Source organism: Bombina bombina, chromosome 7 (genome assembly GCF_027579735.1).
Source record: "Bombina bombina isolate aBomBom1 chromosome 7, aBomBom1.pri, whole genome shotgun sequence".
NCBI lineage: Eukaryota > Metazoa > Chordata > Amphibia > Anura > Bombinatoridae > Bombina > Bombina bombina.
In genome coordinates this window covers 398444578-398459513 of record NC_069505.1, presented here as the reverse complement: position 1 = coordinate 398459513, position 14936 = coordinate 398444578, and the positions used below count along the sequence as shown (strand labels likewise).

The 14936-nt window shown below is 39.0% G+C and overlaps 1 protein-coding gene across 2 annotated transcripts in view; it reads left to right on the top strand.

Moving 5' to 3' along the window:
- Positions 1 to 14936, top strand: part of MST1R (macrophage stimulating 1 receptor) — a 107407-nt gene that overhangs the window by 45186 nt on the left and 47285 nt on the right. For both annotated transcript variants that reach the window (XM_053721150.1, XM_053721149.1), the window contains exons 4-6: positions 8114 to 8302; positions 10400 to 10528; positions 11350 to 11520. In XM_053721150.1, coding sequence (XP_053577125.1) covers positions 8114 to 8302; positions 10400 to 10528; positions 11350 to 11520 — 489 coding nt within the window. The remainder of the gene's footprint in view (positions 1 to 8113; positions 8303 to 10399; positions 10529 to 11349; positions 11521 to 14936) is intronic.

Here is a 14936-nt window from a genome sequence, read left to right as displayed (position 1 = left end):
TGAAACTCGAAAAATTAGAATATTGTGCAAAAGTTCATTTATTTCACTAATGCAACTTAAAAGGTGAAACTAATATATTAGATAGACTCATTACATGCAAAGCAAGATAGTTTAAGCTGTGATTTGTCATAATTGTGATGATTATGGTTTACAGCTCATGAAAAACCCAAATCCACAATCTCAGAAAATTATAATATTACATGAAATCAATAAAACAAGGATTGTACATACCTGTAGAACAATATCGGACCTCTGAAAAGTATAAGCATGCATACTGTATATACTCCGTACTTGGTTTGGGCCCCTTTTGCAGCAATTACTGCCTCAATGCGGCGTGGCATGGAAGCTATCAGCCTGTGGCACTGCTGAGGTGTTATGGAAGACCAGGGTGCTTCAAAAGCGGCCTTCTGCTCTTCTGCATTGTTCGGTCTCATGTCTCTCATCTTTCTCTTGGCAATGCCCCATAGATTCTCTATGGGGTTCAGGTCAGGTGAGTTTGCTGGCTAATCAAGCACAGTAATCCCACGGTCATTGAACCAGGTTTTGGTGCTTTTGGCAGTGTGGGCAGGTGCCAAGTCCTGCTGGAAAATGAAGTCAGCATCCCCATAGAGCTCGTCTGTGTAAGGAAGCATGAAGTGCTCCAAAATCTCCTGGTAGACGGCTGCATTGACCCTGGACTTAATGAAGCACAGTGGATCAACACCAGCAGATGACATGGCTCCCCAAATCAACGTAGACTGGGGAAACTTCACACTGGACTTCAAGCATCTTGCAGTGTGTGCCTCTACATTCTTCCTCCATACTCTGGGTCCTTGGTTTCCAAATGAGATGCAAAATTTGCTCTCATCAGAAAAGAGGACTTTGGACCACTGAGCAACAGACCAGGACTGTTTTTCTTTAGCCCAGGTAAGACGCTTCTGACATTGTTTGTTGTTCAGGAGTGGCTTGACAAGAGGAATACGACATTTGAAGCCCATGTCCAGGATCCGTCTGTGTGTGGTGGCTCTTGTGAAAGTCCCCAACACTTTTGAATGGCCTTTTCCTGACAATCCTCTCCAGGCTGCAGTCATCCCTGCTGCTTGTGCACCTTTTTCTTCCACACAACTTTCTATTAATGTGCTTTGATACAGCACTTTGGGAACATCCAACTTCTTTTGCAATTACCTTTTGAGGATTTCCCTGCTTATGGAGGGTATCAATGATGGTTTTCTGCACAACTGTCAGGTCAGCAGTCTTTCCCATGATTGTGATTCCTACTGAACCAGACTGAGGCCTCGATGATTGAAAGCTGGTTTTTAAAATGATATGATGTAAAGATGTTCGCACCGGAGTGCGAATATAATATCGGAATGAATGAAAGTGTTCGAAATTGATTGCGTGTATGTATTCGAAATGGGCGTTTTTTCGTCATTCGACATACGCTGCGAATGGTTTTTTTGGTTTGCGTAATGTTAATTACCCACTTCGTATGTGTAATTCTGTATTCGTAATTTTGTTAAAAAGGGTCTATTGATTGATATTGATTGAAATATAACCAGAACAGTAAAAGCAGAATTCATTGCGAAGGAGAGTTTCATTGCGAAGGAGAGGGCGTAAAATGGGCGTTCCATGGGCGTAACCTGAGTAAATCTCGCAAGTTTCACAGATATGTTACGATGATATAAAAACATACGCCATACGAATCGCACATTCAACTCACATACATATCTCGCCAGACATCCTTTGGCGAAATAACATGAATAACATTATTTACAATATTTATTTCATTTTAAAAATAATACGATATAACGTATTTAGACAATATACTATAACTGTAGTTTTACATTTTGAAATATGCAAACACAAACTGAAATAAAGTGATTCATTAAAATTACGAAGCGACGCAATGATATATGGAAACCCATTTCGAGGTTCGTGAAATGATATAAGGAGGCGAAGTCTATAGTTTACTATGGACAGCTTATCGCGTAACGTATTGTTTACAATGGACTGCCCACTTTATACGATCATTACGCAAGGCGTGAAATTTGCGAGAGTTGCGAGACAGAAATACACATTTCTCGCCGCAAATTACGAACTTTCAATCATCGAGGCCTGAGAATCCATTAAAAAGCTCAGGAACCCTTTGCAGGTGTTATTGCTTAATTGGCTGATTAGAGTGGGACACTTTGAGCCTAGAATATTGCACCTTCTCACAATATTCTAATTTTCTGAGATTGTGGATTTGGGGTTTTCATGAGCTGTAAGCCATAATCATCACAATTATGACAAATCACGCTTGAACTATCTTGCTTTGCATGTAATGAGTCTATCTAATATATTAGTTTCACCTTTTAAAAGGATACTAACCCACATTTTTTCTTTACTGAATCAGATAGAGCATGCAATTTTAAGCAACTTTCTAATTTACTCCTAATATCAATTTTTCTTCATTCTCATGCTATCTTTATTTGGAAAAGCAGGAATTAAAAACTTAAGAGCCAGCCCATTTTTGGTTCAGCGCCTTGGTAGTGCTTTCTGACTAATGGCTAAATGTAGCAAATTAATCAGCAAGCTCTACCCAGGTGCTGAACCAAAAATGGGCCGGCTGCTTACATTACATTCCTGCATTTTCAACTTAAAATAGCAAGAGAACAAAGAAAAATTGATAATAGGAGCAAATTAGAAAGTTGCTTAAAATTGCATGTTCTATCGGAATCGTGAAAGAAAACATTTGGGTTTAGTATCCCTTTAAGTTGCATTAGTGAAATAAATTAACTTTTGCACAATATTCAAATTTTTGGAGTTTCACCTGTATATTGTAGTATATACATATTTCAGATCATTTTCTATATAAATATGCTACAATAAATACACATTCCTGGCCACTTTCAGTGTGTGTGTGTGTGTGTGTATGTATGTATATATATATATATATATATATATATATATATATTGTAGTTTATACACATTTCAGATAATTTTCAATATAAATATACTGCAGTACTTACACATTCAGAATATACATATATATCTGCTGCAGAACACGCCCACTTGTGACCTCTCTATACATGTATGTACATTCACGTGATGTCAGTGGTAAAGGCATAAGTTATCAGTGTGGGAGGGATGACTAAAATACAGCTGATGCTGTGCTTATTATATAGTTCATGCTGTGCAATATAACAATAATTGACCCTTCTACATCTAGTGACGGATGTATGGAATGTGCCAGATTTAGCAGCAGGAAATGGGACAATTGCCAGTCTAAAAAGTGTTGTTTTAGCGGAACTGACTTGTTTTTATTGGGGGGGCCCTGCTGTTTTTGTTTCAATAGCCTAAATATTGTAGAGCGTAGCACTTCTAGCTTTGCTGATAATAGTAATATTGAGCCAGATATCACTCCTCTTGATATTTGTTTATGGAAGCAGAAATTTTTGGTTTGTGTAGATGCAACCTATTCAATTTTATCTTATTTTTTGTCTAGCAAAGTATTTTAAACTGGATATTAAGCACTTTTTGATTTTAGTAAATAAACTGTACTTTGTACCACACCCTCTAAAGAGGTCAAACTGCGAAAACCTGTAATCTGGGTTTCAAAAATTCCTAAAATTTACCTAAACCAGCTATTTGATTTGCTGCAGTATTTGCTTTTTGGCTGACAGGTTTAGCTACAGTCTTATTGTTAGTATAAAGTGCAGTGTTTTTGCTGTTTTTTTTTTTGTTAAAGCCAGATAGGCAATTATATGTAGAAGGGTAAGCCTTGATAAACCAGCAGAGCAATTTTTCAGTTCTGAATTAGAAAAGCAAGAATTGTCAGAGTTAAAGGGACAGTCTAGGCCAAAATAAACTTTCATGATTCAGATAGAGCATGGAATTTTATACAATTTTCCAATTTTCTTTTATCACCAATTTTGCTTTGTACTCTTGGTATTCTTAGTTGAAAGCTTAACCTAGGAGGTTCATATGCTAATTTCTTATACCTTGAAGCCCACCTCTTTCAGATTGCATTTTAACAGTTTTTCACCACTAGAGGGTGTTAGTTCACATATTTCATATAGATAACACTGTGCTCGTGCACGAGAAGTTATCTGGGAGCCAGCACTGATTGGCTAGACTGCAAGTCTGTCAAAAGAACTGAAAAAAGGGGCAGTTTGCAGAGGCTTAGATACAAGATAATCACAGAAGTTAAAAGTATATTATTATAACTGTGTTGGTTATGCAAAACTGGGAAATGGGTAAGAAAGGGATTATCTATCTTTTAAAACAATAAAAATTCTGGTGTAGACTGTCCCTTTAAATTACATATAAATGAGGCAAAATAAATAAGGAAAACATATTGCAGTTATTTTACTATACATAAAAAAGACCAAGTAGCACAAGAAAACTAAGGAATTTGACTGTTGCTCTGGGTCAGAAAGGAATTTGTTTTTCCTCATACAAGAGGAAATGGAGATATTTTCATGGGAGGTTTGTTAGTATTAAATCTGCAGTGTGTTTGCTGGCCAGTGGATTAAAGGGACATGAAACCTAAATTTGTTCTTTCATGATTCAGATAGAGAATACAATTTTAAACAACATTCCAATTTACTTCTGTTGTTTAATTTGCTTCCTTCCCTTGTTGTCCTTTGCTGAAAGGTTTATCTAGCAAAGCTCAGGAGCAGCAAAGAACCTAGGTTCTAGCTGCTGATTGGTGGCTGCATATATATACTGATTGTCATTGGCTCACCCATGTGTTCAGTTAGAACCAGTAGTGCATTGCTGCTCCTTCAACAAATGATACCAAGAGAATGAAACAAATTAGATAAAATAAGGAAATTAGAAAGTTGTTTAAAATTGTATTCTCAATCTGAATCATAAAATAAAGATTTTGGGTTTCATGTCCCTTTAAGTGATAAAGAGGAATGTACAGTAAATGCAGAGGGGATCTAGACCGTGCAGACATCAAACTTGGCCCTTCAGAGGTTTTGGAACTACATTACCCATGATGTTCAGCCAGCTGATATGATGGCTGAGCATTATGGGAAATGTAGTTCCAAAACCTCTGGAGGGCCAAGTCAAGAGGAAATATTTTATTTTCTGTGGGATGTGTAGGTGGGATAGTCTAACTCTGGTCTTGAACCATCAAACTTATAAAACCCTAAAAAAAAAATGTTGTGATTCAGACAGAGCATGTCATTTAAAAAAAGTTTCCTTTTTACTTTTATTATCAAATTTGCTTTATTCCCAGGATATTCTGTGTTGAAGAGATACCTAGATAGCCATCTGGTGCACTACATGACAGGAAATAGTGCTGTTATCTAGTGCTCTTGCAAATGGATAACATTCTTGCAATAGTGCTCCAGACACGTGCACACTCCTGAGCTCACGTCTCTGCTTTTCAACAAAAGATACAAAAAGAACAAAGACATGTTGATAATAGAAGTAAATTAGAATGCTGTTTAAAAATGCTCTGTTGGAATCATGAAAGAGAAATTGTGGTTTTCACGTCCCTTTAATGGGATATTAAACACAAATTGTAAGCGTCATTACAATGTACCTTTAAATGTGAGAAGAATTTTGCAATGAATAGTACAGCTTTATTTTGTCAGATGAGCACATTGTTTTACGTTTTGTTGTTTTCTTTTTTACTGATTTTCATTAAACTTTACAAAGACACTTCTTTTTTTAAATACTTACCATTTTGTTACGGTAAACCGCCGTTCCTCCGCCCACATCTCCTTCTGTATTTAGCATATAGATGACGAATCCGGGTGGTTAAAAAAAAAAATCTCCATTTATTTAATCTTTTATAAAATAGTGACACACACTACGTAACGTTCATCACAACGCGTTTCAGCAACAGACTGACTTTCTCAATGACTGTCATTTCAAAAAAGAAGCATCTTTGTAAATGCCCATGTTTTTAAGATTACTTTTAGATACTGGGCTTTAATTCATTAACCTTAACAATCACTTTAAAGTGGTTTAGCACTGATTCAGCTTAGGTACTTAGTAATAGTTTAACAGGTATTTAGATAAACAGACTTATATTCCTTTCTAATCTCAATCTAATAGCTAAATGTAAATATATATATATATATATATATATATATATACAATAATATTTACACCTTAACTATTTTGTGTACTCACTGCTGTTGCAAATCATGTTTTTCCTAACATGATTGTTGATGCAAAACTGATCATCCATATTAACCTTGTAACAATATATAGTTTTACTTATTTTTAAATAATATTGTGCTGATTTTCTGACTCCTAACCAAGCCCCAAAGTATCAGATGTAGACTGAAGTCTACAGACTCCTGTTTGCTCTTGTTTGTGTAATGGGGCTTTTCATATGCAGGGGAGGGGAGAATGTCTGCCAGCTTTAAAGTACGTATTTAAAAGGTTTTATACTGGATTTGTGTATCCGTATCTGTTCATATTCTTCTTTATAGTAGTGTCTGTTACATGGAGTTATATGAAAATTGTTGTGAAGTTCCGGTGTAAACACTTGCTTGAAAAAACAAAATCGCCTGATTTCAAGGCCTGGATCCGATCATGGGGGACTACCTACGATGCTAGTCACGCCCCCAATCTGATTTTCTATTGACTAAAAGGAGAAGGGTGCAGGATGCCACAAAAGGTAGGGCGTTTCCTGCCCCCCTAATGGCGTGAAAGCCCAGCACTCTAAGTACAGCATGGAACACCCTAACGCCTTCTAAGAGTTAAAAGAGCAAATAATTGCAAAGACTGTAAGGGAGAAAGGGGTAAACAAAAGCTCACAGATACATTAGATAAAAGTAATTAAAGGGACATGAAACCCAACATTTTTTCTTTTTCTTATTTTTAATAATTCAAATAGAGCATGTGATTTTAAACAGCTTTCAAATTTACTTATGTTATCCAATTTGCTTCATTCTCTTGGTATCCTTTTTTGAAAGAGCACCTATGCACTACTGAGAGATATCTGAAGACATCTGGCCTGATATTGCAAGACACAGGAAGTACATGTTTATGCACAGATCTCTAGTTGCCTACTCACAGGGTAACCTCCACACCTCTATTGGTTGATAGTAATAACCCTCTATAAGCATAAAACCTTTTTTTTTTTTCAAGCACAGAAATGTGTTTAAAAAAAAGCAAAAGAAAGAAACATAATACCAGGGATAGGCATGGACCAAGGCTGTGGCGGACATTTTCCAAAGTACAGATGTTAGTGAAGGACACCAAGGTACATTTTAAATTAAAAACATCAAATAACACTCTCTTTACAGAGAGGGTACTGGATACATGGTGGAATAGCCATCCAGCAGAAGTGGTAGAGACAATGAAGTAGTTTAAACATGCATGGGATAGGCATAAGGTTATGCTAGATATAAGATAAGGCCAAGAACTAATGAAAGTATTCAGAAAATTGGGCAGACTAGATAGGCCGAATGGTTCCTATCTGCCGACATATTCTGTTTCTTTAAGTCAGGACAACGACACTTTGCTGCCAAACGGGCTGCACGTTGGACGCCCCAGGTCTAGTTCTACAAGTACAAATTAGTCATCGAATTAAACAAGTTTTAAAATAACATTTATATAAAGACTGCTTGTGGTATTACCTTTTATTTATTTTTTTGGTTATATTGAGAGTCTGCAACTCCTGACCAAACCCACCCACCTTGCTGTTAATTGCATGATCATCATTGTTGGTTACTTACTTGGTTACGTAAGGTTTGTCAGAGTAGGCAGCAGTCTTCTACACACAGACACCAGCACCACACTGCCGCACAGATCATGGAATTGGGATGGGTCACAACTCACGGTTAGTTGACTGCAGGCAGCTTGCTTCTTCCCTCACTTTCCCGCTATTAAGCCTTGTGTCGCTTGGGTCAAGGAGGAGTGGGGACCAGCATTCATCTGTCCTACTCCTCCCTTCCCTCCGCAAAACGGGTGGCGGACACTGCAAGGGCCAGTCACGGACACCAGTGTCCGTGTACAGACACCTTGCCTATCCCTGCATAATACGTTTTAGAAAACCAAAAATATAACAAATAAAATACAAATGTTTGTTTAAAAACATGCAACACAAAATCATATCTGACTAGACTCTTTTTTTTTTATCTACCATTAATATAATACTGCTTGTAACCTCTGTGAACAGGTGAGCCTCTCGGACCCAGCGTATAACCGCAACTGCTGGAATTCCCCTACTATGGTCTACCAACCTGTCAGCCGCTTGGATCTGTTTAATGGGCGACTAGATGGAGTTCTGCTCACATCTGTGTATGTGACCATCCAGGATAATCTCACCATCGGATACCTGGGCGACTCTGAAGGGCGGATCCTGCAGGTGAGGAAAAGGGGATACAGCACAGTTAAAGGGATAGTCTAGGTAAAATTAAACTTTCATGATTCAGATAGAGCATTCAATTTCGTTCACTTGGTATCTTTATTTTAAAAAGCAGGAATGTAAGCTTAGAAGCCGGCCCATTTTTGGTTCAGCACCTGGGTAGCGCTTGCTGATTGGTGTCTAAATGCAGCCATCCAATCAGTAAGCGCTACCAAGGTTCTGAACCAAAAATGGGTCGGCTCATAAGCTTACACTCCCGCTTTTTAAAAAGAAAAATACCAAGAGAAAAAAGAAAAATTGATAATAGGAGTAAATTAGAAAGTTGCTTAAAATTGCATGCTCTATCTGAATAATGAAAGTTTATGTTTCACTAGACTGTCCCTTTTAAAGGAACAGTAAGCACTTTGTAATTACGTGACAGTTCTGTTGTGTTATTATAGAATAATATATCAGCCAAGTCTAAACATTTTTAAAACAAATTAACATTCTTTTTATTGTAATTATTCATCAGTAACTCCACCCACCAATTGCCAATATGGGTAGCCACAGTCATTATGTTAGTATAAAGTACAGTACTTTGTTTTGCTGCTGTTATCTGTAAGCCAATAAGGAACATATATGTAGCAAGGTTAGCCTTGAGAGAAGTCCGCAGGGTGCATTTTAGGTTCTGAGAATTAGAAAATCTGACATTTCCATAGCTAAATTCCATAAACAGAGGACAAAATAAATAATGAAAATATACCGCAAAGTTTTTTTAATTACACGTAGCTAAACCTTATATAAAAATCTAAAAGGTGTTTACTAGGCTTGTGCATACGGTGGTTTCAGATGTCTCTAAATGCGGAAAAGGGTACCTGCTTGTGGCGTTCCGCTCTTTTCAGAGTTTTTTTTTTATTTAAAATTTTGGATGTAACTTACAGGAAAAGTATGCAATATAAATAATGATTGCATGGAGTAAAGATTATTTTTACTTTACATTTTTTAGGATTTGGGGCTGCTCTCAAAATTGAACAAAACTGTTTCTTCCCATAATCACCTAAAGGGACACTGTACTACAACAAATTAAATCTTAGTCAATCATAAGAAAGACCAACAATAAAACACGTTAAAGGCAGCTTTTCCTCGAAACTAGTTTACATAAAATATACCATGCATATTAGTGCACATCTGATACCTAGGTATCCATAGCTCACTGGCTGATGGATACAGCTTCCACATCACCATTGGTTGAAATTTACAAGGCCCCTTAATATGGACTAAAAAAATGAAGATTTAATCAGGACAGGAATATAAAAAATGAAGAAAAAAATAAAAACACACATTTTAAATACATTGGGCAAGATTACGAGTGGAGCGCAAATATTTGTGCTCCACTTAGTAATACCAGCACACGCAAATGTGCGCTGGTATTGCAAGTAAGTTGCAATGCAGACCCGGCATTGCGTTTGCATTACATGGAAACATGCACACGAAAGCGCGCTTTCATAGGCTTCAATGGGAGCCTCATTCTCATACCGTGAGACACGGCATGAGAACCTAGCACAGCGAAGGTGGTAAGTAGCGCAGCGATGGCAGCAAATGTAAATATATATGAATATATATATATTTATGCGTTATGTGTATAGAGCGAACACTCAGTCCCCATAGACCGCAATGTAAAGGTACTTTACAGCCACAGCTGACAACTTTACCTCCAAAATACTGCCTAGTGCAGTTAATGTAACCAGCCACTTGTAATAACTGGTTATTTATTGCGCACCGTAAATGGGCGAATTTTCCCATTTAAGGGCGCAATAAATTAACGATCCACTTGTAATCTAGCCCAAAATTTGAAATGTGGGAAAATATTGAGCTCATTATCTACCAACTTTTCCTTGTTGATTGTCAACTCATTTTACTACTTGACATCCTTCTTGATTCCATTCTCTTCCTTACTTATCCCCATTTCTTAGCTTCCACGCCCTTTAGCTTTCTCTACTCCCCTTTTTTTAACAACCGTCTCCTTGTTCTTTACTTTCTGACTCTTCTCATTTGACCTGGATTCTGCCTCCTCCCCCATCTGCATGGTTTGATCTCCCTCCTCTTCCTTTGCTTTAGGTTGTGCTACAACGGACCAGTACCAGTAACCCACAAATCCTTGCCAATTTCTCCCTGAGTGACACTCATCCTGTGTCACCTGTGGTCACTCTCATTGGAAAGAATCTTTTTTTTGTTGCCGGTAATCAGGTAAGCAAAGATATTGTACAGGAGAAAATCAAGGTCAATGCGACAAAATGTTTAAAGGGACGCATAAGCCCACATTTTTCTTTCATGATTCCGATAGAGAGTACGATTAAAAAAAGATTCTAATTTACTTCTATTATCAAATTTACGTTGTTCTCATTGCATTCTTTGTCAAAGGGACGGTCTTCTTGATTCTTTTATTGTTTTGCACAACCAACATTATTTATATTAATATACTATATAGCCGCTAAGATTGCCTGTTTCTAAGCTACTCTGCAAGCTGCCCCTTATCTCAGTGCTTTTTTTCTTTAGCTTTTTACAATGTTGCACTACAGTCAGACAGTGCTAGTTCATGTGTGCCATACAGATAACAGTGTGTTCACTTCCGTGGAGAAGACTAATGGGTTCACAAGAACCAGCACTAATTGGCTAAAATGCAAGATTGTAAAAAGCCTAAAAAAAAGCAATGAGATAAGAGCAGTCTGCAGGGGCTTAGGTAGACTGTCCCTTTAAAGGTAGGTAGTGTGAGCATGTCTGGAGAGCTAAATAGCAACTCTAGCACTAGATGGATGCAGTTTTACACAATGTATGTTAAAAGCATTCTTGTAAGAGTGATCCTGACATGTACATGAGCTGAGCCTGCCTACCTGTTTTTTTTAACAAAGGATACCAAAAGAACAGAGAAAATTAGAAATAAATAATAAAGATTTATAAAATTGTACACTGTGTCTGAACCATGAAGGAAAATTCTTGTGCTTTGTGTCCCTTTAATACCGAAGCTGCAAGGATACAGGGTCACTATATCCCACATTTCACCCTTGTAGGTTATTCAGGTTAATGTCACAGGCCCTGGGTGCCACCACCTTCAAAGCTGTAGCCGCTGCCTGAGAGCCCCACGCTTTATGGGCTGTGGCTGGTGTAAAAATGGCTGCTCCCAGCAAAGCAAATGTGATGGGGAATGGAACCAGAAAAGCTGTCTGCCTACAATCACTGCGGTAAGAAACAAAAGCCCAGGGCTTGACCCATCATAGCCTCACTGTGCATCAGCTTAGTTTATTTTATTTACTAATGTGAATACCTGACCCTCCTGCACTTATCTGTTTATAGCCCCTCCTGCACTTATCTGTTTATAGCCCCTCCTGCACTTATCTGTTCATAGCCCCTCCTGCACTTATCTGTTCATAGCCCCTCCTGCACTTATCTGTTCATAGCCCCTCCTGCACTTATCTGTTCATAGCCCCTCCTGCACTTATCTGCTTATAGCCCCTCCTGCACTTATCTGTTCATAGCCCCTCCTGTATTTATCTGTTATAGTTCCTCCTGCACTTATCTGTTTATAGTCCCTCCTGCACTTATCTGTTCATACTCATAGCCCCTCCTGTACTTATCTGTTTATAGTCCCTCCTGCACTTATCTGTTTATAGTCCCTCCTGTACTTATCTGTTTATAGTCCCTCCTGCACTTATCTGTTCATATCCCCTCCTGCACTTATCTGTTCATAGCCCCTCCTGCACTTATCTGTTCATAGCCTCTCCTGTACTTATCTGTTTATAGTCCCTCCTGCACTTATCTGCTTATAGCCCCTCCTGCACTTATCTGTTCATAGCCCCTCCTGCATTTATCTGTTCATAGCTCCTCCTGCCCTTATCTGTTTATAGTCCCTCCTGTACTTATCTGTTTATAGTACCTCCTGCACTTATCTGTTTATAGTCCCTCCTGCACTTATATGTTTATAGTCCCTCCTGCACTTATCTGTTTATAGTCCCTCCTGCACTTATCTGTTTATAGTCCCTCCTGCACTTATCTGTTTATAGTCCCTCCTGCACTTATCTGTTTATAGTCCCTCCTGCACTTATCTGTTCATAGTCCCTCCTGTACTTATCTGTCTATAGTCCCTCCTGCACTTATCTGTTTATAGTCCCTCCTGCACTTATCTGTTCATAGTCCTTCCTGCACTTATCTGTTCATACTCATAGCCCCTCCTGCACTTATCTGTTCCTAGCCCCTCCTGCACTTATCTGTTTATAGTCCCTCCTGCACTTATCTGTTTATAGTCCCTCCTGCACTTATCTGTTCATACTCATAGCCCCTCCTGTACTTATCTGTTTATAGTCCCTCCTGCACTTATCTGTTTATAGTCCCTCCTGTACTTATCTGTTTATAGTCCCTCCTGCACTTATCTGTTCATATCCCCTCCTGCACTTATCTGTTCATAGCCCCTCCTGCACTTATCTGTTCATAGCCCCTCCTGTACTTATCTGTTTATAGTCCCTCCTGCACTTATCTGCTTATAGCCCCTCCTGCACTTATCTGTTCATAGCCCCTCCTGCATTTATCTGTTCATAGCTCCTCCTGCCCTTATCTGTTCATAGCTCCTCCTGTACTTATCTGTTTATAGTACCTCCTGCACTTATCTGTTTATAGTCCCTCCTGCACTTATCTGTTTATAGTCCCTCCTGCACTTATCTGTTTATAGTCCCTCCTGCACTTATCTGTTTATAGTCCCTCCTGCACTTATCTGTTTATAGTCCCTCCTGCACTTATCTGTTTATAGTCCCTCCTGCACTTATCTGTTTATAGTCCCTCCTGCACTTATCTGTTCATAGTCCCTCCTGTACTTATCTGTCTATAGTCCCTCCTGCACTTATCTGTTTATAGTCCCTCCTGCACTTATCTGTTTATAGTCCCTCCTGCACTTATCTGTTTATAGTCCCTCCTGCACTTATCTGTTCATAGTCCCTCCTGCACTTATCTGTTCATACTCATAGCCCCTCCTGCACTTATCTGTTCCTAGCCCCTCCTGCACTTATCTGTTTATAGTCCCTCCTGCACTTATCTGTTTATAGTCCCTCCTGCACTTATCTGTTTATAGTCCCTCCTGCACTTATCTGTTCAAACTCATAGCCCCTCCTGTACTTATCTGTTTATAGTCCCTCCTGCACTTATCTGTTTATAGTCCCTCCTGCACTTATCTGTTTATAATCCCTCCTGCACTTATCTGTTTATAGTCCCTCCTGCACTTATCTGTTCAAACTCATAGCCCCTCCTGTACTTATCTGTTTATAGTCCCTCCTGCACTTATCTGTTCATAGCCCCTCCTGCACTTATCTGTTTATAGTCCCTCCTGTACTTATCTGTTTATAGTCCCTCCTGCACTTATCTGTTTATAGTCCCTCCTGCACTTATCTGTTCATACTCATAGCCCCTCCTGTACTTATCTGTTTATAGTCCCTCCTGCACCTATCTGTTTATAGTCCCTCCTGTACTTATCTGTTTATAGTCCCTCCTGCACTTATCTGTTTATAGTCCCTCCTGCACTTATCTGTTTATAGTCCCTCCTGCACTTATCTGTTCATACTCATAGCCCCTCCTGTACTTATCTGTTTATAGTCCCTCCTGCACTTATCTGTTTATAGTCCCTCCTGTACTTATCTGTTTATAGTCCCTCCTGCACTTATCTGTTCATAGCCCCTCCTGTACTTATCTGTTTATAGTCCCTCCTGCACTTATCTGTTCATAGCCCCTCCTGCACTTATCTGTTCATAGCCCCTCCTGTACTTATCTGTTTATAGTCCCTCCTGCACTTATCTGCTTATAGCCCCTCCTGCACTTATCTGTTCATTGCCCCTCCTGCACTTATCTGTTCATAGCCCCTCCTGCACTTATCTGTTTATAGTCCCTCCTGTATTTATCTGTTTATAGTCCCTCCTGCACTTATCTGTTCATAGTCCCTCCTGCACTTATCTGTTTATAGTCCCTCCTGCACTTATCTGTTTATAGTCCCTCCTGCACTTATCTGTTCATAGTCCCTCCTGTACTTATCTGTTTACAGTCCCTCCTGCACTTATCTGTTCATAGTCCCTCCTGTACTTATCTGTTTATAGTCCCTCTTGCACTTATCTGTTCATAGCCCCTCCTGTACTTTTCTGTTTATAGTCCCTCCTGCAATTATCTGTTCATAGCCCCTCCTGTACTTTTCTGTTTATAGTCCCTCCTGCACTTATCTGTTCATAGTCCCTCCTGCACTTATCTGTTCATAGTCCCTCCTGCACTTATCTGTTCATAGCCCCTCCTATACTTATCTGCTTATAGCCCTTCCTGCACTTATCTGTTCATAGCCCCTCCTGTACATATCTGCTTATAGCCCCTCCTACACTTATCTGTTCATAGCCCCCTCCTGCACATATAAGCTCATAACCCTTCTTACATATGTAAGCACATAGCCCTTGCTATGCATATCTGCCAGTAGACACAACTATGCCTATCTTTTCTCTGCCCCTCCTAGCATACCTTATGATAGTCCCTCCTACATACGTATAACTGGTCATCAGCCCTGAAATGTACATCTTCCCTTAACCCCCCTCTTATGCATACTTAGTCCCACTTCTGCATATCTGCTGATAGCGCCTCC